This window comes from Mollisia scopiformis (genome assembly GCF_001500285.1).
Source record: "Mollisia scopiformis unplaced genomic scaffold LY89scaffold_8, whole genome shotgun sequence".
NCBI classification, from domain to species: Eukaryota; Fungi; Ascomycota; class Leotiomycetes; order Helotiales; family Mollisiaceae; genus Mollisia; species Mollisia scopiformis.
In genome coordinates this window covers 1402541-1424639 of record NW_017263588.1, presented here as the reverse complement: position 1 = coordinate 1424639, position 22099 = coordinate 1402541, and the positions used below count along the sequence as shown (strand labels likewise).

The following is a 22099-nucleotide window of genomic DNA, read 5'->3' as shown; positions in this document are numbered from 1 at the left end:
TGGCTGAGGATGTAAGTTAGCACTTTGTCTCGGAACGTCGAAAAATAGAGATCTTTATTTGAACATTTAAAGTATGAGCCTGCAAATCGCTTGGCTGCACTTCGTTAGCCTAAAGCAGGGATTGAATTTGTCGTAATATGTCTAGCAAAGCTGGCCGTCGACAATACCTTCATAAAATTCTCTCATTCACCGACGAGCCAAAACGGCATTTGTGACAATTCTTTTTAGTACAGAAGCAATCCTATACGCTATATTTGATAAAACAGCAGCAGCCAAAGACAAAAATGAGAACTTCCATGAGAACGTTCTAGCCTGGTACATTCTAGAGTCGTTCTGCTAAGCTCGTGAACTCAGGTCTGCTGAATGCAGTGTTGTCCCTTTCAGATTCGAACGTACAATAGCATTCCCACTCCCATCAATCTTCCACCCTACATCCGACGTCCCCGCATCAAATCGTACTTTTACCCTTAATCCTCCTCGACCACCCCACCCTCCTCCTTCCCCACCGCTCCCCCCAACTTCCCAACACCCCCAAATCCCACCAAAGAAACCCCACACGTAAGGACCATCATCACACCCGCAGCCCAAAACGCGGCCCTATACCCCTTCAACAAGCCCTGCTTCGTATCGCCCCCCGCATTCGCAGTCACATAATGCGAACACATCGCCGTGACACTCAGCCCGACCAGTGGTCCCAGCTGCGTCATGGTATTGAATACCGCTCCTGCCAAAGCATGGGTCTGGGCTGGAAAAGCATCGATTATTATCAGGTGCGCGATTACGAAGATTACTGGTGAGGATTAGCTTGCTGTGGTTTGGAGTATGGGACGGGGACTTACCGTCTACGGACACGGGTCCGAGGAATACGGCCCAGAAGGAAGAGAGCCAGTATGACGATGTAGGATCGATGACAGCCATCATGAAACAGGGGATGGTTGAAATTACGGAGGTTGAGACGAGGAGGTGATGTGCGCGGATGTGGTGTACGAAGAGGCCGACAAGAGGAGGTATCGTGATGCCGGGGATTATATTGGGAAGTAATCGGAGAGATGCTTGGGCTGGAGAGAGATCTTGGATTTCTTGATAACTGAAGAAGAAAAACTTAGTGGGAGTATAGTCCTGAGGGTTGAGAAGTGGGGCTTACAATAAGCTCAGAAAGACTTCCTCTCCTGAAAGCGCGGCCCAGGCTAGGAAGACCATCATACATATCCCGGCGAAGGACTTCTTTCTCCACAGTGAGTTTGGGATCAGGACTGGGCGTTTTCTCCACGCTTGAGAGGCCATGCGGATCACGAAGGCTGGGACTAACAATATGGCGGACATCAACAAGAGAATGTTTTGCACTTTATAGATGTTTTCGAAGCTTTCATTCAGGACCCTGGATATCTGTCAGTTCGCAAATCAAGGACGACTCTCTTAGCACTTACGCGCAGAGGTACGAGAGACTCCCTAAACACAAGGTCGCAATCAAAACTCCCACCCAATCAGTAGCGCTTTTGAATTTTTTCCATGTGAGATCATTCAAATTCTCATCTGAGGGCAAGGTCCATATGTTCAATAGCAGGAGTATGAACACGATCCCCGCGCAGATCGACCATCCAAGCCGCCACCGTTCAGAGGCAGTTGTCAATATCCCTCCAATTACAAGACCCACAGAAAATCCGAAGGGGACAGCGAGACCGAGGCATGAAAATCCAAAGGTTCGGCAACGACCACGATGGAAAGTGTGAGTCATGATACTGACAGCCGTCGGAAGGCACATTGAGACGCCTACTCCTTGAACACCGCGGAAAAGAATGATCTGTGTGCCATTGCTTGCTAGACTTGAAGAGAGCATCGAGAGGCTTGTGACAAGGGACCCGAGGAGGTTGACTGTGCGAGGGCCGACGAGATCTGCGACAGAACCGGCGAAGAGGAGACAACAGCATGTTGTGAGCGAGTATATCGAATATGGACTGTGTCTCTGGTTAGCAGGGGCCCGAAGCAGATAATGAGGTTCAACCAACCAGATGAGAAGATAGTCTGGAATCTGCAAGTCTTCAGTCATTACTGGCAGAGATGCAATCAGTAGTCCTGTGGACATACTGTTCGCGAATGACACCCCAGCTAACCCTGCAATGACTACTGAGGTCTTTAATAGTGATATACTCTGAGCATGAATTTCGAATTCTTCACTTCCATCTTCAGGATCTGGCGCCGACGCGAGGGTGGTATTCTGGCTCGAATCATCCTGCCGGAGTGTTCCATAGCCCATAATAAATGATGAGAACTGTAGTAAACAGAACAATAGCTCAGAGAATGATAAGAGGATAAATCTGGGATTTGAAAAGAATCAACAGAACAAACTCGAAAACCCAAAGTAGCAATACGCTGTATTAACCTGTGATGGGTCTATGCACGTGGATTACGGAGAGTTGTAATAAGTACAGTACACACAAGTCTCAATCACAGCAAAAAAGGGAACTTGCAGAGTGTCGCTAAGGCTGTCACTTCGAAAGTAAATATGCGAACACAGATACGCACTGGCTACAAGCTCACACGGCAGCGTGAGACGAGAAGAACTTGAGTCGAAATATCGACGCTGAACTTGAGGAGACAGTATTCTCTTCCAACTATTTGCTGAGATGGGTTGTCTCAAACACACAAAGATCGGAAAATTCTTGCGCAAACATGACACAGAGTGATCTCCTGTCCCACAAGATTTCGATTCGGTCAAGTGTTACATAGTACTAGAAGACAATTCAGTCCGGACGGTAACCTTCGGGTACAATGCAACGGGAGAGCCCGACGCTTTGGATGTTGGTGGTAGCTGAAGAGTGGACCAAGGACGAACACGGAGAGACAGGATCACATTTGGCCGTGGTGCTGGCGACGGCCCGAGATGATTAACTACAATCATTTCATGAACAATGCTGGCTGGGAGGGGGGAAACCCCAATAAGTGACACCAAGATACTTGCAGAAATGTGCAAGAGTCAAAAAGTTAAGCAAAAATTGCAAGATTTGTTGACAAGCACGAAGAACTGAAGGGAATCAGAATGGAAGCCACGTGAGAATGGTCACGTGTGAGGTTCTCTATCCATGTCTTGAGAGCTACTTGGGACGAAGACTGACTTCGATGGAAATACTGTAACAGAGCGTGGAAAAATCTAGCACCCGAAGTGCGCGGCCCGTTGGATCGAGCTTACGAGCTTTACCAAGCAGGATTATTCTATCGTCAGCTTAAACGTGAATTTATAATAACAAAGACTTTGAGGAATTCTGTACGACACCGGATGTTGATCTGCACCAATGAAGCATGCTCGGTCTTTAGATCCTCCCGTGCGGCTCACTTGGTGCCAAGACATGTGAAAACATTCTCGAATGACGCGTGGAGTGCGCGACATGCAACAAAAATGATAGGAAAACGAATCAGAAGAGCAACGCATTTCAGAATCCACCCGAGTGTGGAATCAAGTAAAGAGCAACACGACTTTTCGTCTTAGCATGCAGCTTGTCAAGAGTGAGTGAGTGAGTGAGTGGAAAGTCGCGAAGGCACGATGCACGAGTTGAAGAGGGACGCTGCTTACATAACCACGAATTCGGACATCGGCGGTCATTCAACGTCCGATTATCAAGACTTTTCATCCCAAACCGTGCGAAACGCCCAAACCCCAACTTTACGAGGATGCCCACAGATGATTTGTCCAGTATATTTGCTTCATCTGCTAAAGTTGCTACTCAGCCCCACCATTATTGCGTTCGTCATCATTTTTAAAGTTCGTGGGTCCCTTGGCATTGGCAAGAAGGCTCGTCCACGGTTCGGCCTCTCAGTCAAGGCCGAGATACCAACAGCTGTTGCTGCGAAAAGCCAACATACCACGGCCCTGCGACCTGGTGCGCTTCCGACTTTAGGTCCTGAGATGCTGCAAGATGGAATCTTCCGCTCGATTTCGGACTATTCAAGGTTTCCGTTCAAGGCTTGGGGCCAGCTAAGTGGCTCTTTTAAGCGGGGACAAAGATGGATCTCAAATTCTAGATCTATGTGCCTTTATTTTGTCTCCTCTTCTTTTCTATAAACCTTTGTATTCGTTTCATATAATTTTCTTTCCTTCTAGTATCTACTTCTCACACTTATACTTCGACAAGCTGGATTGACTGAGCATTCGAGACACCAGTCATGGCGACCACAGAGCCAGAGGGCTTCGCGCCTATTGTCAAGTCTACCAGCCATGCCACCGAAAGACGAAACTCTCTTGCACGCGCCTTCACCAATTCTTCGGTTCTTTCTGGACGACGGAAAAGCCGCCCTTACGATGATTCCGACGATGAGGTGGGAGAACCCATCGCCGAAGACTGGAGTATGATGCCAGAGATCAAGGCCCTGCAAAAGCAGGGGGAGAAGGACGCAGTGAAGCATCGAAAGATTGGTGTTACATGGAGAAACTTGACAGTGAAAGGCATCGCCAGTGATGCTGCTATCAACGAATCGGTGGGCTCACAGTTCAACATCCTGAACTCTATCAGGGAATCACGGCACAAACAACCAATGAAGACCATCCTTGACGATACTCATGGATGCGTCAAGCCTGGAGAGATGCTACTCGTTCTTGGTCGGCCAGGCGCTGGATGTACATCGCTTCTCAAGATGCTCGCAAACAGACGTGAAGGCTATGCTGAGGTGACGGGAGATGTTTCGTGGGGAACCTTAAATCCTAAGCAAGCCGGGCAATTCCGAGGACAAATTGTCATGAATACGGAGGAAGAATTGTTCTTCCCTACCCTTACTGTTGGACAAACCATTGACTTTGCAACGAGAATGAAAGGTATGTCTAGAATATGCTGTTGTTCAATGGGACATGTGAGAGGGAATGTTGTTGACGGGTCAATATCTCACTTGCTCCCTCATTGGCCTCTTACTCGAACATCTTCAAGAATCACCCATGCTAAGTTGTTGACTAGTTCCCTTCAACCTTCCATCAGACACAACCTCGCCCGAAGAATTCCAACGCCAGACAAGAGACTTTCTCCTGAAATCCATGGGCATCAGTCACACTCTGGACACCAAAGTCGGGAATGAGTATGTTCGTGGTGTATCAGGAGGCGAAAGAAAGCGAGTCAGTATCCTCGAAACTCTTGCGACTCGCGCAAGTGTGTACTGTTGGGACAACAGCACTCGCGGTCTAGATGCTAGTACTGCCCTCGAGTACACAAAAGCGATTCGCGCTATCACAGACATCTTTGGCTTGGCTTCTATTGTCACGCTGTACCAAGCTGGTAATGGTATCTATAACCTCTTCGACAAAGTCCTTGTTATCGATGAGGGGAAGGAGATTTTCTACGGTCTTCGAAAGGAAGCTAGGCCATTCATGGAAAGTCTTGGCTTTGTTTGTGCAGATGGTGCAAACGTCGCAGATTTTCTGACTGGTGTTGTCGTCCCATCAGAACGGAGGATTCGCGAGGGATACGAGGAATCTTTCCCAAGAACAGCAAATGACATCCGGCAATGCTATCAAAAGTCGACTATAAGGGCTGAAATGGAAGCCGAGTACAACTATCCCACCACAGACGAGGCGAAGAAATTCACGGAAGATTTCAAAGTTGGGGTTAGCCAGGAGAAGCACAAAAGTCTGTCCAAGAAGTCACCGCTCACAGTGAGCTTTGTCGCACAAATCAAAGCTGCTGTCACTCGACAATATCAGATCCTCTTGGGAGATAAAGCGACTTTCATCATCAAGCAAGCCTCGACCATCATTCAAGCATTGATAACAGGTTCCCTCTTCTACAACGCCCCGGACAACTCTGCAGGTCTATTCGTCAAATCCGGTGCACTCTTCTTCGCTCTTCTGTTCAACAGTCTTATCGCCCTGTCAGAAGTGACTGATTCCTTCTCGGGTCGTCCAGTTCTGGCGAAGCATAAATCATTTGCTTTGTATCACCCGGCCGCATTCTGCATAGCGCAAATCACCGCCGATATACCGGTTATCCTGGTTCAAGTTTCTACGTTCTCCATTATTCTATACTTTATGGTTGGCCTCAGACAGGATGCGGGAGCTTTCTTCACTTTCTGGGTCATTGTCTTCTCGACTGCTATGACCATGACCGCATTTTTCCGAGCAATTGGTGCCGGGTTCAGTACATTCGATGCTGCAAGTAAAGTCTCTGGCTTCATGGTAGCGGCTCTAATCATGTATACCGGATACATGATCAGAAAACCTCAGATGCACCCCTGGTTTGTATGGATATATTGGATAGATCCCCTGGCTTACGGATTTTCGGCTATTCTCGCGAATGAGTTTAAAGGCACGATAATTCCTTGCGTGGCCACCAGTCTTGTTCCAAATGGGCCAGGATATACAGACGCTCTGCATCAAGCATGTACTGGAGTTGGTGGGGCACTACCAGGAGCCACGAGTGTTACTGGAGAACAGTATCTTGCATCACTCTCGTACTCAGCATCAAATATCTGGCGGAATTTCGGCATTCTCTGGGCGTGGTGGGTCCTCTTCGTTGTCGTTACGATCGTTTCAACAAGCAATTGGAAGAGCCAATCTGGCAACAGCGGGTTTCTCCTGATCCCGCGTGAGAAGGTTAAGCAGACCAAACACTTGACGCAGGACGAAGAATCGCAACCAGTCCCAGACACTGAGAAAAATGTTCCGACATCTAGCGGCGGTTCAACCTCAGACGGAACCAAGGTCAATGATGACCAGCTTGTCCGCAATACATCAGTTTTTACCTGGAAGGATTTGACTTACACTGTCAAGACACCTTCTGGTGATCGCGTTCTTCTCGACAATGTGCAAGGATGGGTGAAGCCTGGTACGCTTGGAGCATTAATGGGATCGTCTGGTGCTGGTAAAACAACACTGCTGGACGTTCTCGCCCAGCGCAAGACTGAAGGCACAATCCATGGTTCTATTCAAGTTGATGGTCGCCCACTTTCGGTCTCTTTCCAGCGTTCAGCAGGATATTGCGAGTAAGTAAACTTCTGATCTATCCTTCTCGTAAGTGTTGAGAGCATTGCGCTAATTCATTGCAGGCAACTGGATATTCATGAGCCATTAGCTACTGTTCGTGAAGCACTAGAATTCTCCGCCTTGCTCCGTCAATCTCGTGAAACTCCCCGCGAGGAAAAGCTTCGCTACGTCGATACGATCGTCGATCTCCTCGAGATGCACGATATCGAAAATACCCTCATTGGCAATACTGGAGCCGGACTGTCTGTGGAGCAACGGAAACGCCTTACAATCGGCGTGGAGCTTGTTTCTAAGCCCAGCATTCTGATCTTCCTGGATGAGCCAACCTCTGGTCTTGATGGTCAAGCGGCATTTAACATTGTGCGTTTCCTTCGCAAACTTGCAGATGTTGGCCAAGCTGTTCTCGTCACCATTCATCAGCCTTCGGCTCAATTGTTTCTCCAATTTGATAGCCTTCTCCTTCTCGCTAAAGGAGGCAAGACCGTCTATTTCGGAGACATCGGCGATAATGCCTCCACTTTGAAAGAATACTTCGCACGTTATGACGCTCCTTGTCCCAAAGATGCCAACCCAGCTGAACATATGATCGACGTCGTCTCCGGAACTCTCTCTCAAGGCCGCGACTGGAACAAAGTCTGGCTCGAATCTCCAGAGTATCAAAACACCACTGAAGAACTCGACCGTATAATTTCCACCGCCGCAGCAAATGAGCCTGGAACCAACGATGACGGCCACGAATTCGCAATGCCGCTCTGGGAACAAACCAAACTCGTCACTCAAAGAATGACTGTCTCCATCTGGAGAAATACGGACTACATCAACAACAAACTCGCTTTGCATATTGGCTCTGCGCTTTTCAACGGCTTCTCATTCTGGAAAATCGGAACTTCGGTTGCTGATTTGCAGTTACGACTGTTTACTGTGTTCAATTTCATTTTCGTCGCTCCTGGTGTCATTGCTCAACTGCAACCAATGTTCATTTCTCGCCGAGACATTTACGAAGCCCGCGAGAAGAAATCGAAAATGTATTCCTGGAAGGCGTTCGTTACCGGCCTCATCGTTTCTGAAATCCCCTATCTCTGTATTTGTGCTGTCGCTTACTTCGTCTGCTGGGTAAGTGTCTTTTCCTAATAAAACAGACCCGCTTCTCTACTAACAGTCCTCAGTACTACACCGTAGGCTTCCCCAATGACTCCAACAAAGCCGGCGCGACATTATTCGTCATGCTCATGTACGAGTTCGTCTACACGGGAATCGGTCAATTCGTCGCGGCCTACGCCCCCAACGCCGTCTTCGCCTCTCTCGTCAACCCACTGGTCATCGGAATCCTAGTCTCCTTCTGCGGTGTCCTCGTCCCGTACGCTCAGATCCAACCTTTCTGGCGCTACTGGCTCTACTACCTTAACCCATTCAACTACCTCATCGGCTCGCTCCTAGTCTTCACCACCTTCTCTGCACCAATCGTTTGCAAAGAGTCCGAATTCGCCATCTTCGACCCACCGTCTGGCGAAACCTGTGCTCAGTATTTGGCAGATTATATGCAAGGCATGGGCTCTCGTACGAATCTGACGAATCCGGATGCGAGTGCGGGATGCAGGGTGTGCGAGTACAGGACTGGGGCGGATTATTTGTACAATGTTAATTTGAAGGATTATTATTATGGGTGGAGAGATGCTGGTATTGTTGCTCTGTTCGCGCTGAGTAGCTATGCGATGGTCTACTTGTTAATGAAATTAAGGACGAAGAGGAGCAAGACTGCTGAGTAGATGGTACAAGACGGAGAGAGTTCGTATAAGGGAAGATAGATATGTTGCGGTTTTCATTTGTCGGATGGCGTTGATACTTAGATGGCGGAATAATGTGTATATCATATTAGATTGGGAAAGAAAGGTGGGGGTAGTTATTTGCAATAATATAGGAGATTAGAAGCTACTTATCCTCTCATCTGGACTTCTCCTCTGTTACCCCTTGCCCGCACTCGTATCTCGCTTAGGTTTAGCGCGAACTCTAAAGTCACTATCATCATGATGCTTTCCTCAGCGTTTTCTCACTCTATTGGAAGTCATTTGAAGTTTCTACCTCGATTGCAATTTGTTACTGCGGAAGATAAAACTCCGTTTCATTGTTCAAGATATTCATTTACCTTGAGTCTGCTACTCGTGTTCCGATTTTGGCGCAGGATGCGCAAAACGCGCCAGTCGCGCAGGAAGTGCAAACCGCGCGGGACGCGCTCGGGACGCGTGGGGTGCGAGAAGTTATGAATTGGTTGCAACTTGGGAACTGTTCAGCAGATATCCTAGATCCTAAGAAAGGTCAAACCATGATCATATCATTCTTCGTACACATTAGCACTTGATCTATCAGAGCGTCTTCGATCACGTGATATACTGCAAAACCACGAAGATGTTTGCAAGTAGGGCTGAGCAGTTGTTTTATCCTCATTGACGGGAAGAGAAATGCTCATTTGGTGTGGTCGATATGTAAAATGTAATACTATTACGAAGGCCGACGCCTTGACGCCCGACGCCCGGCCACAGTTGGACGAGGCTGAATCTCATGCACGAGCTTTCTTTCTTCTTTTGATCCCGCATAAGACACAAGCCACTTGCCAATAACATCGCTCAGGAAGATAAGACTAAACGCAAGCGCCTCCAAGTACAACCTGACCACGAAAACCTGACCGTGTTGCAAAACTTGCTCGCTCCATCTTCTCCGCATCAACAGCGACAGGACGATCTCCGAAGGCAACTGTGAGATCTCGGAGAAGTGCACACCGTCATGGATCCTGCGACCGCTGGTGTTGCCTCTGGCAGCCCCGCAGTAGTCAAGGAACTCATTGATAGAGCAAAAGCACTGAAGCGCATGTGGATAGATACCGGAGGCGTTGATGGCAGCACCGAAGCCATTGTGGCGGCGCTCGAGGCTTTTGATTTCGCCATGTCAATTTTCCAACTGCAATTATCCAAATCTGAAGCTTTCAGTCTCATCCTCCAGCAGTGGTGGAATCAAAGACAACTAGATGCACTTCTGTCAAATGCAGCGAAGACATTCTCAAGACTCAACATAATCTCGACAGAAATCGCCAATAACGGCTCGCTCTTGCAACTCCCAGGCTGGCAAGGGTCCCGAATGGAACAAGAAATTGGCCATCTTCGCCTCCGATTGCAGACATATACCGCGACTCTCAGTATCCCAGTACTCATAATGAATATGTAAGTTGCTTCCTCACTGACCATCGCCGCAGTCTAAAGACGAGTCTTGTACAGTCGTGGGACGCATGTTACACAAACACCCCCGACTCAAATCCACCTCGACTACCTCAATGGCCGACTGCTTAAGCTTGACGAAGATATTGCAAAATTGACCGAGCAACTACAAACGTTGTTTCTTGATCAATCTTCGGGCGGTACGGTGCCAGCAGCTGAAGCGCTAGAGTACTATCAAGATAGCGAAGAGTTGATCGACATCGCACGAGATTTAAGATCCAGTGCTAGTTCCATTGCTTCTAGCAGCGAAAGCGTGGGTAGCACCGTCTTTACCATCTCTGACGCGAAGACAATCGCCTCTGCAGCCTCTGTCGATGGAGAATTCAGGGAAGAATCCCACAGAGTCATCGAAGAATGGCTCGGGGATGAAGTTCCTGAGGTCCAGCCTGGCCCTCCTCCGCCTGCAAATGCTCCAATCACTCCTATACCCGACACCGATCCATTACCCGCCGAGTCATCCCCACCAAAAACTAACAACCAGCCTACCACCCGTGCCTCAGAATCAAGAACTCGCCCTCAGGCATCCCGTCAACAAAAAGAGAAAGTTCGCCCTCGCATTCCAGAGACAACAAGCAATATCGATCCAGAGGCTAGAGTGATACTAGAAAGGTTCCGTTATGGGAAAAAGCTCGTGTTACAGAGAAAGTACAGCGAAGCCGAGCCTCACCTGCGGAAAACGTGGGACATAGCGCGAGATTATGGTAGACAGGTTAGTCTACCATCACCTTGCCGACACTGTCTTGGTAGAAAATGCCGGAAATAGGAGTGGGCTATTTCAAGAGCTCAACCTTTTTGGGGTCTTTGCTTACCTTGGTTTCTTGCCAAACGATTCTCTGAGCGGATATGCTAACTTATCGGACACAGGTTTCGCTTGTAAACGATCCAAGCTTGTTGCAAGATCCAGTTTTACAAGTGCTTGCGCAGACAGAAGTACAAACAGAAATTCAACTTCTCCTTGCTGACAGCTTGATCGGAGGAAAATGCTACAGCAAGCAGAACACTGATGTCTCGGTGTTCAGAGAACCGCAGGACATGCTGCTGAATATAGTCCAGGCTAATAACACCACTAGAGACGAGCGCCTGTCAGCCGCGGGCTCACTTATTGAATTAGCTATCATTATGACACGAAGCTTTATTGGAGGGCTCAAATTCGGACTCAAATACGAGCTACAAGTAGAAAGAATCTCTGTCAACCGAATCGAGCAGATGATAAATCATGTTTTTGCCCAGGTTTTGAGCAGCAGGATCCATGAGGGTGTAAAAGCAGACGCTTTTCACGTGCAGGCGTGGACGAAGCTAGTGTTGGGTTGTTCTTGGTTTGACCCCGATTCTTATCTTCCCTTGTACTATTTACGCTCAAGTTCTGTTTCCTAGACCGTTGCTTCAAATATTCGGCTGCCTAAGCTACGCAATGCTCAAAACAAAATAGTTTGGGGAACAAATCTAACTAGCCACAGTAAACTAGGTGCACAAATACTGGCAGAAATGCTAGCAGAGGCGAAAGAAAGCTGCATCAAAGCCATACGCTTGAAGGAGCGCAACTTCGGCTTTGGACATCCAAGACACAAAGCCTCTCTCGCACTACTGATCTACATCTGCACCGAATCAAACGACTCCGATCTTCCTTTCTGGCTGCTCGGCCTTCCGGAAGGGATAACTATCAGCGACATGAAAGACCCCAGAGATAACCTTATAACTTCTTCTAATCCTGGCCGTGGGTTCCGTTCTCCCTTGCAATTGGTCTCGAGCTGTCGTAGCACGCTCACTCGAGCTCAGATGGATTCTCTAGGCGCGTTTTTCGCTCCCATACTTCCACCGCCGAAGCTACAAGCGAGGCCTCCTCCAGCGCCTGCTCCGGCACCGTCGAAAGCCCCTGAAGCCAAGAGAAAAAGTGGATTTTTCAAGTTTATGGATAATTTGGTGGATGGTAAAGCTAAGAAGGGCGATGAGCATGCTGGTAAAAATAAACTTAGGAAGAGCGGCGACAAAGATGGCAGGTGATGAGATCGAGTACTTTCATTCTCTCGAGGGTGATGGATAGTAGGTTGGCAGCGTTCGGGTGTCGAGGTGTCGTGGCAAAATCACGCTGATTGCTTCGAAACAACAAGTTCTTGATATTCCTCGAAGCTTCCTCCGTCTTGACAGGTGCACGTTTAAGCTTGGACTGTTGATCACGGTAGAAGCAATGGGGCATTTAGAGAATTCAGAAGCTTACTTGCAGTCTTTTGAGTAACAAAAGTTATGTCAAAGTTTAGGATATATTGAGGTGCATTTGCGCCTTGCCATGATGGAATGCTGACCCTCTTTGTTTTCGTTTCAATGGAGGGATAGTAAATTTAGTTCGTACTCCAAAATAGTATTGGAACCACAAGCTATCCCAAGCTGTCATTCAAATAAAATTCCAGGCTGCGTGGCACGCCTAAGCGAATCTTTAGGCCTTGTATCGTAGCGCATTCAGAGGGTGTCGGACGGGGGTATTTCGGCCAGTGCAAAAAGGTGCATTTCCAGCAGCTTAACACAAGTTTCTAGTTTACATACACATGGCGCTCTGCGAAAAATGACAAGGTACAGAATGAAGTGTTATTTCATTACCAGCCATGTGCAGAGATGTTGGAAAGTAATCTGTTTGATATAGAGTGGAGTTATGTGAACAAGTGTTTTTGTCTGGCTTGATGGAGTGATTTCTTGATTCATACAACCACCCATCTATATACATACACACTTGGTATCCCGTCTTTAATGGTGAAGCCTGGCTTTCCACCTAGCACCGACCCTGAGCCTCACATAGCTGATCAACTCAATGAAGCGACTATGAAGAATAGTATTGGGAGAGCTTCAATCCTGCTGTGCCGGCCAGTACATGGAATATCCTCTCCCTCTTTCTTGGCAACAACGTCGGTGAACCTGAAAAACATCTGCAGCCCTCTCAGACTATTCAATTCCTAGGTGCAGAAGAGAGGATGTATTTCTTCTCAACGCGAATCCCCGGAGTAGACACCCCAAGTTCCAGATCTGCATCATTATGTCCACCACTATCCAGCCCATCATCTTCTCGGTAGCAAGCAACCATACCCTTCTGATCATTTCCGTCGCTGAGACTGGGAGGATGTAACGGATCATGTAGTTTTTGGAACGATCCTCCGTTCACCACTGTACCACCTATTGATCGATCCGCGAGATACATGTCTTTCGAATCGTTGGAGCTGGGGTTCGAAGTAACGTAGCCCAGAATCCTGCTTCGGAGCGAATGGAAAGAGAAGTCTTTGAACACCGGCTTGAAGAGAGGACGAAGGGATGGCAGACAGGCTGCAATGAGATATACACCTGGTTCGACCATCTGCCATATAATCAGATCAACTCCATACCAGGTCAAATCTTGGCTAGTAGCCGCGTTGTTGTTTAGTACGATGAATTGCCAAAAGCGCAAGGCTGCCGTTACAATGCCAAAGGATCCAGTAATCAAGGTTATAGTAATACCGATTTTCTTGTTTAATGACATCTGTAGATTCCAAATGATCGGGAGAGGCAGAACCAAAATAGCAACATCAGTGACTAGATTAGGTATACTGAACCAAGTATACATCCACTGGTACTGCAGACAAGTACCACCTGGAATGGATTTATCCCACTGGTAGGCAAAGGGTCGACATATTAACGATACCGAGACCAAGGTTGCGATCCAATTTGCGATCAGGACCGCAGCAATACCATAGGCCAGGTAGCGATACGCCTTGATTGTGAAGATTCGAAGATAGAGACCCAAAATAGCAAGTTTCGGAAGAGTAATTGCCACTGGATTTATATACCCTAGAGCAACTTGTAACTTTAGGGCCCACATGATTGTGCTAGGATGAAGTGTGTAGATGTGCCGTCCAAAACCACCCTTTGTCACGTAGACTAGGAACGTGTCAATAATTTCTCCTCTCCGTCGACAACAACCAGTTTTGGAGCAATCTTTGTGAGTTATTACTTACGCAAGGCTATTATAAGGTCCCCCATACAGAACAGGAACGATGGTGGCAGGAGATAAGTGTCCCAGCCATTTGCAGTCTTACTTCTGATCCGAGAAACAAAATACAGCGAAATAAAGAGGGTCTCTAGAACCATCAGAGTAATGGCAACATTCAGCAACCTGTGGCTGCGATCCTCGGTGGAGTATCCTGCTGGAAATGAACTCATGATTGCTCGTCGATTGGCAAGATGAATTGATCGTTGTCGACACTCAGGTCGAGGTTCATTTAGAGTTCTGATCGGGGAAGGGACGATCGTGTTGAGCTAGAATACAAAGACTCCACAAATGTACAAACACTTGTCCAGTTATAGCCCAACCTACTCCCTCGTACCGCTAGTAGCGGGCCAGCCGTAGAATCCTACTCTCGGTTGCGCAATAATCTGCTTCTTCAAGGCGCAGTCCATCAACTTAACAGTGTAGAACTGCGCCTTTTGTTTGGACACTGAACGCAGAAGAGCATGCATGCCAGGAACCAATTACTCCCAAATTCAGTTGCAGTTGCCATTTTATCTAGGAGCTGTATCATTCTAATCAACTTTGTCATACGATTACACTTCACTACAGCGTCGTCAGCTACCGACAGAATCACTAAGTTGCTGGTATTCAGCTGGTGGTCAGCATTACTTTGCTGTACCGTAACTTGTACTACACACCACATCGCAAAAACCCAAGCCGTCTTGGGCCATCGAATGGCCCAACAGCAATGGCACCTGTTAAAGTAGAAATTATTGGCTTACTGCAGGAATGCGGGACGTATATTCGGACGTTGCATTGCATCGTCCCATTCTTTGGCGATTATGCAATGCGTCCTCAAGGTTCATTTTGCCGGCTGTGCCACAGTATCATGCTCAGGCATGAAACCCTTCTCGCAAGGTTTCGGTCGTTGGGATTGTTGGAATTGAGACATGGGTATTGATTAGGCAGTTTCGGCCCAGGTATGTTTCCCCGGAGCTGCAAGAAGTTCTGTGAAAGTTTGATTGTAAATCCTTCATTGAAAGTACTGTATGCGGGCCAAATTCTTCTTCGAGACTGCCCTGATAGCTCTCAAGACAAGTACCTAGGTATTGAACAACGCCCTCTGCTCCAAAACTGTCGTACGATTGTTGGTCACCATACAAGAAGCTATTTGGGGGCTGCTTCCCATAGTGTTGGTGGGCGGTTTTTTCTGGATCATTCATCAATGCTGTCACTTATTCTACGATAATCAAAGTGCAAGAAAATTGACTTGCGCATCAGATCAAAAGAAAAGATGGGAATGTTCACTCTGTTGCAGCAGGTTCTGAGTCAAATTTTGTTCTTCAGCGCCACGTCGATCCTATGCTATGTAAGTCGCTCACAGGATGAAAGTGCCTCTGTGGCTGCTGACTGGGTTTGCAAGCTTGTTGGCTCCGTGATCTACAACCTCTATTTCAGCCCTTTAGCTAAGTACCCCGGTCCCTTCTGGGCCAAAGTGTCGTCTCTGCCTAGTTTCTATTATACTTTCACTGGTTATCGACATATCTGGATCTGGCAATGCCATCAAATATATGGTAAGAATTCATCCGGCACCGATAATTGAGATCTCTAAGCTTGTTCATGTTTGATTAAGAGGCTAACAGTATAGGCGACACGTTTCGATATCGTCCAGACGGAGTCATCATCAACAACCCCTCAGGATATCGAGGTATATACGGCAATAAAGCCAATGTCAAGAAGGGAAAGCTCTACGAGGTTGCCCCTAGAAATCCCTACCACTTCAGTACCCTGAACACGGTAGATCGAGCGGCTCATGATCGAAAAAGACGAATCTTGAATGCGGCATTTTCGGACAAAGCCATCAAGTCTGCAGAGGACTTCATAATCAAGCATGTCGATCGGTGGTGTCAGCTGCTTGTGGAGGATGTGGATAGCACAGGTTGGACACCTGCGAAGAACATGAAGGATATCACCAACTACCTGACGTTTGACATTATGGGCGACTTGGCTTGGGGAAAATCTTTCGAGTTGAAGGAGCCGAACGAGGATAACCCACTTCGGGAGATTCCACACATAATTTCTGGCTATCTAAAGTTCTTCTACCCCGTGAGTATATTCGGTGCTGGTCCTCAGAGACTTTGCAGCTACTGATTTAAAGAAGTTAATACAATCTCCCTTTTTGAATGTTTGGGTTTGGCTCAAATTCAGGGGCCTCAACTCGATCCTTGAACGGATATCACCACCCGAGGTCAAGCAGTTTCACAAATTTGTTAATGATACTCTGGTTGAAAGGACAGAGTTGGAGAAATTGCGCAAGCAAGGATCTGAAGAAAATATGAGGAAAGGTCAGCCCATTGCACCACCACTCTTCATATCTTCCTTTGTAGCCCAACTCACCCATGTGCTAAAGATACGTTCCATTACCTCTACCATGCTGAGGATCCGGACACTGGAAAGCCTGCCTATACAATGGAATCCCTATATGCGGAAGCAGAGCTTCTCATATTAGCAGGGGCAGATAGCACTGGACTAGCCATTCGAAGTTTTCTGTTTTACATCACTCGCAATCCTCGAGCCTATACTCGAATCACAAAAGAGATTCGCACTACCTTTGGCCTCGTTGATGAGATCAAAAGTGGCCAAAATCTATCATCCTGCTACTACATGCGTGCATGTATTGACGAAGCTATGAGATTGACTCCACCAGGACCTAGCGAAAGCCCCCGAGAAGTTTTGGAAGGAGGGATGGAAATCGATGGCCAATTCTTCCCTGCTGGAACCATCCTTGGAAGTGGAGAGTGGGCACTCTTTCGAAATGAAGAATGTTTCGGAGACCCAGGGACATTTCGGCCAGAGCGCTGGATCGTGGACGAAGCTGGAGGAGTGAGTGCTGAAAGTGTCGCTCTTGCACAATCAGCGTTCGTGCCGTTTTCGATTGGGACTGGTAGTTGTGCTGGACAGAAATTGGCTATCCTTGAACTACAGCTTACCATTGCAAGACTTCTATTCTTGGTGGATCTGAAGACCCCTAAAGGAAACTCATTGGGTGGCGGCGCGCCAGAGTTGGGCTGGGGCAGAAGAGATAGGAACCAGTATCAAGTTGCCGACACTTACATGTCGCAGACCAACGGACCGTTGGTGCAATTCAGCAAACGACATATATGAGATTTGGGGTCGCTAGTATTGTAGTTCTACAGATTCTTTTCACCTCGATATCTTTATTTCTGAACCAAGTAGCCTCGCTCTAGGCCAACCTCAAAATAGATCTAGGTCCAGATTCGTCTCTAATGACAACATTCTATCTCTGAACTGTGACGGACCAAGAGTTTATTGAACCCCTGTACAATCTGCCGAAATATCGGCAAGGTTGGAATCTGATCCGCCCCTCACAGCGCCGCATGCGTATGCACAGTGTATGTGTGTGGGAGGCGGCGATACCGAGAGCGACCTGCTTGACAGGTTGCATTCAACACCAACTCCCGCATAAGGCGTTCTCTGGTAAGAGCGTTGCCTCAGCTGCACATATGTTTGTCAACGTACGTTTTTGAGGATTGCGGAACGATTACAGAAAAGTAAGCATGCATACGGGCCAGCCTATCACACCCATTCATTCAGGCTTACATCCCGCACATCACGTCTGAATCGGGCATACGTATGTCTCGCAGGCCTTGTCAGTGCACACTCGGACCGACCCGGCAGTTTTAGCTAAACTTCCTTGTCACAACACATGCGATGTTCTTGGCAATTGTGGGCTGTAAGTAATACGAGATTGGCAAGTGGGCGGGTAGGAAGATTGCTGGATCACTACCCTAGGTTTAACACCAACCGGCTAAAATGTTACCACAATTTGAGAAATCATCCCCGCTTTCTGTGCTCCAGCCTTCTCTCGCCCCCAAAACATCTCTATTCTCCAGGCAGATTACGAAACAAGCCACCTGCATAATCGGCTTTTGTGGCCGAAAGGTATTCTCTCCTTGTCGCCGCCACCTTTGGATTGTCCTGTAAAGTTGTGGAATAGCCTTGTTTGATAGTATACTTTGGTTTCTCTTGGAAAAGGCTACGCGAGTAAGGTAGCTCTCACGAGCCGCAAGTACAATGGCCACAGAATCGCCAAAATCATCGACGATAGGTCTGAAGTTGGATGAGCCAATGATTGAGATACCACAACCCAACTATGAAGAAGACGCAAAAGAGAAGACAGCTGTACAGCAGGAATCGAACAACGATGAAAATTTATTAGCAGGTACAATGGAAAAGGAGTACCTGTCGGGATTGTCGCTTCACCTTGTTACTGTGGCGTATGTCAAAGATGTCTTCTTCTGAATAACCTCATCACTGATGCCTGTCACATTAGTCTATCTCTTGCGTTGTTTATGGCCCAAATGGAATCTTCTATTGTTAGCACATCTTTGATTGCTATCACCAATGAACTTCAAGGGTTTGATAAAAGCTCTTGGATACTTACAGCATACCTCCTCACATACACTGGTATGGTTGACTTATTAGGTTCGTTTGAGCCAATGTCTCACATCGAATAGGTTTTGTGATAATTTGGGCAAAGTTAAGTGATATCGTTGGCAGAAAGCCACCGATTCTCGTTGCTATGTGTCTTTTCGTTGTTTTTTCTGGGGCTTGTGGAGGAGCTCGAACCCTTATACAATTGTAAGTCAAGTCAGGAAACGTCTAATGGTATAGAATGGTAACAGCATTAGAATCATGTTTCGTTGCATACAAGGTTTGGGTGGTTCAGGAATCTTCTCGCTAGGAGTAGTAATCATTTTTGAGATGGTACCACCAAGAAAGTTACCAGATTACACCGCATTGATGGCGGTAGTCTTGACTTGCTCTGTCACTTTTGGACCTTTGTTAGGTGGGATTATCAATAATCACACCACATGGAGGGTATGGACTCTCCTTTCACTCTCATAGCATTCTCTCCCATGTTCAACAATTCTTTCCCACACTTTTGGTGCGGAATACATGAGCAAAAGACGAGACTCACAGCTGTTCGTGATAGCAGCGTTCTTGGATTCTGATGCTAATACTTCCGTTTTATAGTGGATCTTTTACATAAAGTTAGTTATTTTGACACCGTTTTTGAGAAGTACGAAATTGACTTAATTTAGTATTCCAACTGGTGTGGTGTCACTTTTACTTCTGATATTCATATTACCAGCCAAATTACCAGGTCAAAGTGAGTTATTACGTAGCAGGCCAGATTCTCTGGATGCACCATTGTTGAAAACATTTCAACGCATTGACTTTTTCGGCGCACTTCTGCTCCTCGGCGCATCGACCCTACTTGTGACGGCCTTTCAGCAAGCCGCCGTTGGTGTGTCTTTCAGTTCCGCCAAAGTGGTCCCTTTGCTTGTGATTTCGGGACTTATGTGGATTGGATTTGTGATCTGGCAATGGTTCATTACTACCAGAAGACAAAACCCAGAACCTGTATTCCCATGGAGGTTTCTTGCGAGTAGAATAGTTATGGGAATGACTTTGTAAGTTACTTTCGTGTGCGGCTGTTTAGTCTCTGCTAAAACAGCACAGAAATTCCTTTTGTGCTGGAGCTCTCTTGGTCGTCTGTACAATCCAGATACCTCAGCGCTACCAAACTGTGAATGGAGATTCAGCTTTTGCTGCTAGCACACGACTTATTGCTTTCAGTCTCGTTGTTCCAGTAGGAGCAATGATTGGAGCATTACTAGTTGGCAAAACAAAGATCCCACCTATTTTTCTCGTTGCGGCCGGAGGGCTGTTAGAGATTGGTGGAGCTGTTGGTTTATTTATGGAACCGACTGAAAATTTGATCAAGGGATGGGAGTATGGCTGTCAAGTCCTCGCTGCAGTCGGAATTGGGTCAATCAATAGTATATTGTTACTGATGATTCCGTATGTTGTACAAGAGAGGGATGTTGGTATGTCCACAAAACAATGCCACTATCGTATAAGAAACTACTGACTCAAGATAGCGGTTGGAACAGCTACAATGGCACAAGCCAGAGTTCTTGGTGGCGTTCTCGTCCTTGCCATTGTTGTCAGCATCATGAACAGGTCGATCCGATCCGATCTGTTACAGGTCTTATCACTAGGAGAGGTTGAGGCACTTTTGCAAACAACAGACGTCATTAAATCATTCTCAGCAGAGGTGCAGGCTCAGGTTGGTGCTATTTTTGGGAAGGGTTATAATCTTCAAATGAAGATAGTAATTGGTTTTGCCGTTGCCCAAATACCAGCCACTGCCATGATGTGGACCAAGAAACCAGTCATGGTCACCAAATGAGCTGATATCCAGCATGTAAATTCTCCATATTCCAATAGCTAAATAGAACAAAAATCATCAACCGGTCTGACTTGCAAGCGAGATCTAATACATAAGTACTTGGCTCATCGAAATTCACGTGTGTGGCTACTGAACACCTGCGCCACATCAATGACCCGTTGCTTATTCAGCAGCGTCAACACCATTTCCTTCCACTCTCCCATCCAGACCACGCGACATGAGATCTTGCGCCTCCCGGATTCCTCTTCTGATTGCATTCACAGCTCCTGTCACATTTGCATTCGAACCTAATCCTGGGACCTCATGAGCTCCGCCATGGACAAACACTGTGGCCTGGGCACAAAGCCTACTCAGCCGCTCGCTGTCTTTCCTGAGGTTGTCCTGCTCGCCCCATATATGCACAGTTGGAATTTGGATGAGCTCGGAGTCAATATCAGCATCCAGTACTCGAAGCTGACCCTTTTCAAAATACAGCTCGTAATCATACAAAGCTGTGCTTGACAAGAAGACAACACATTTGATCGGCATCTCATTGTGGTTTCCTGGTTTGCTCTGTTTTGATTTGCGAATAATGTAGGTGGCTGCGAGTGCAGCCCCTTGCGAGAATGCGATTATCCCATCGAATGGACCCTCGGTGTGCACATAATCGTCAAGCTGGTCGAGTGCTTGCTGGGCGCTGGGGGCTGATTCTGGGTCGAAGTACGCATGGTACGAATCTTTTGGGTTGAACATGGATGATACTTCTGCAAATCGAGCAATATGTTTCGTCAATATGTTTCGCTAACTCGTTAAGTTGATTTACCCGTTGGCCCCCATGCTTCCCCATGAGGGTTGCCAACGTTGAAAGATGACGGATCGCTTACCGGGAGCCAATTGCCATGGAACCGTTCCTTCGACAAATTCGTATGAATGATTGTCCCCCAGCTCGTATCTTAATGCGGCTGCGTTATTGCATACGTTAGCGATATCTGTGGTTGGGCTTGGGCCTTTTGAGATGCTGGATACAACTGCGCCGTCGGCATTGTCTGGCACATGTTGGAGAAGCGAACCTGTTTGAACCTCAAAAACCTATGGCGAATTAGCCTATTCCGCGAATTATAAGACATGGTTGACCAAGGCTGTGCGAGCTCGTACCTGGTTGCTTGTTCCTATCCCATGCAGGCAGAGGAAATGCATCTTGGAACGGTGGTATCGGACGAGTGTTCCAGTGGCAGGGACGCGGCAAGTGCAGCAAGTGCGGCAGAATTAATATCTGATGTGGCGAAGACGATCAACCTAATGCGACATATTCAGAAGAGATGATGGGCACCCGAAGCTACATCTGACAGGCTTATATATGCAATTAAGCTTGGAATCACGGACGCTCAGCTCCGAATGTTCGGGATTGCATACGAACCATCACCTGCTGGTGGACGCTTCGGTTTGGGGGCTTGATACGACTAGCGCGCGCTAATACCACATCTTCCTCTCCCTAAGCCTTGTTGAAGTAATCTTCTAGTCCTGTATATTCTACAAGAAGTAATCGTATACTTGTCATGTGCGTCGGCGTGTTTTGATAAGCTCTCTCATTTTAGAACGATACTGGGGCGTCTATCTGGTGGTGGCTTGCCAATGAGTGTGACACAGCC

General features: G+C 47.3%; 7 protein-coding genes across 7 annotated transcripts; 4 read left to right on the top strand and 3 right to left on the bottom strand.

The window, feature by feature from the left end:
* Nucleotides 1–347: 347 nt before the first annotated feature.
* LY89DRAFT_493648 (MFS transporter) lies at nucleotides 348–2486 on the bottom strand. Its single transcript, XM_018207915.1, has 5 exons — nucleotides 2007–2486; nucleotides 1428–1955; nucleotides 1145–1378; nucleotides 840–1087; nucleotides 348–790 (listed from the first exon to the last, which is right to left on the bottom strand). The coding sequence occupies exons 1-5, from the start codon at nucleotides 2252–2254 to the stop codon at nucleotides 468–470; spliced, it is 1581 nt and encodes a 526-aa protein (XP_018073903.1). The 5' UTR covers nucleotides 2255–2486; the 3' UTR covers nucleotides 348–467.
* Nucleotides 2487–3664: 1178 nt separating this feature from the next.
* LY89DRAFT_613262 (putative Brefeldin A resistance protein) lies at nucleotides 3665–8854 on the top strand. Its single transcript, XM_018210657.1, has 4 exons — nucleotides 3665–4804; nucleotides 4941–6957; nucleotides 7021–8071; nucleotides 8125–8854. The coding sequence occupies exons 1-4, from the start codon at nucleotides 4159–4161 to the stop codon at nucleotides 8722–8724; spliced, it is 4314 nt and encodes a 1437-aa protein (XP_018073902.1). The 5' UTR covers nucleotides 3665–4158; the 3' UTR covers nucleotides 8725–8854.
* A 730-nt stretch (nucleotides 8855–9584) lies between these two features.
* On the top strand, nucleotides 9585–12524 carry LY89DRAFT_683368 (uncharacterized protein). Its single transcript, XM_018214691.1, has 4 exons — nucleotides 9585–10170; nucleotides 10225–10933; nucleotides 11089–11540; nucleotides 11682–12524. Exons 1-4 carry the CDS (start codon nucleotides 9737–9739, stop codon nucleotides 12223–12225), a joined length of 2139 nt encoding a protein of 712 aa, XP_018073901.1. The 5' UTR covers nucleotides 9585–9736; the 3' UTR covers nucleotides 12226–12524.
* Nucleotides 12525–12971: 447 nt separating this feature from the next.
* Nucleotides 12972–14665, bottom strand: LY89DRAFT_780467 (uncharacterized protein). The gene is made up of 2 exons (XM_018222384.1): nucleotides 14199–14665; nucleotides 12972–14121 (listed from the first exon to the last, which is right to left on the bottom strand). Exons 1-2 carry the CDS (start codon nucleotides 14401–14403, stop codon nucleotides 13160–13162), a joined length of 1167 nt encoding a protein of 388 aa, XP_018073900.1. The 5' UTR covers nucleotides 14404–14665; the 3' UTR covers nucleotides 12972–13159.
* Nucleotides 14666–15207: 542 nt separating this feature from the next.
* LY89DRAFT_642654 (cytochrome P450 monooxygenase-like protein) lies at nucleotides 15208–17440 on the top strand. The gene is made up of 5 exons (XM_018211763.1): nucleotides 15208–15560; nucleotides 15615–15765; nucleotides 15840–16297; nucleotides 16353–16536; nucleotides 16602–17440. Exons 1-5 carry the CDS (start codon nucleotides 15486–15488, stop codon nucleotides 17354–17356), a joined length of 1623 nt encoding a protein of 540 aa, XP_018073899.1. The 5' UTR covers nucleotides 15208–15485; the 3' UTR covers nucleotides 17357–17440.
* Nucleotides 17441–18439: 999 nt separating this feature from the next.
* Nucleotides 18440–20471, top strand: LY89DRAFT_581318 (MFS multidrug transporter-like protein; the record flags this gene model as incomplete). The annotated part of the gene is made up of 8 exons (XM_018209106.1): nucleotides 18440–18489; nucleotides 18546–18679; nucleotides 18730–18853; nucleotides 18904–19093; nucleotides 19250–19266; nucleotides 19318–19689; nucleotides 19739–20106; nucleotides 20161–20471. The coding sequence occupies 8 exons, from the start codon at nucleotides 18440–18442 to the stop codon at nucleotides 20469–20471; spliced, it is 1566 nt and encodes a 521-aa protein (XP_018073898.1).
* A 162-nt stretch (nucleotides 20472–20633) lies between these two features.
* LY89DRAFT_642647 (uncharacterized protein) lies at nucleotides 20634–22095 on the bottom strand (the record flags this gene model as incomplete). The annotated part of the gene is made up of 4 exons (XM_018211762.1): nucleotides 21606–22095; nucleotides 21521–21539; nucleotides 21335–21412; nucleotides 20634–21214 (listed from the first exon to the last, which is right to left on the bottom strand). The coding sequence occupies exons 1-4, from the start codon at nucleotides 21645–21647 to the stop codon at nucleotides 20634–20636; spliced, it is 720 nt and encodes a 239-aa protein (XP_018073897.1). The 5' UTR covers nucleotides 21648–22095.
* Between the last annotated feature and the right edge of the window lie 4 nt (nucleotides 22096–22099).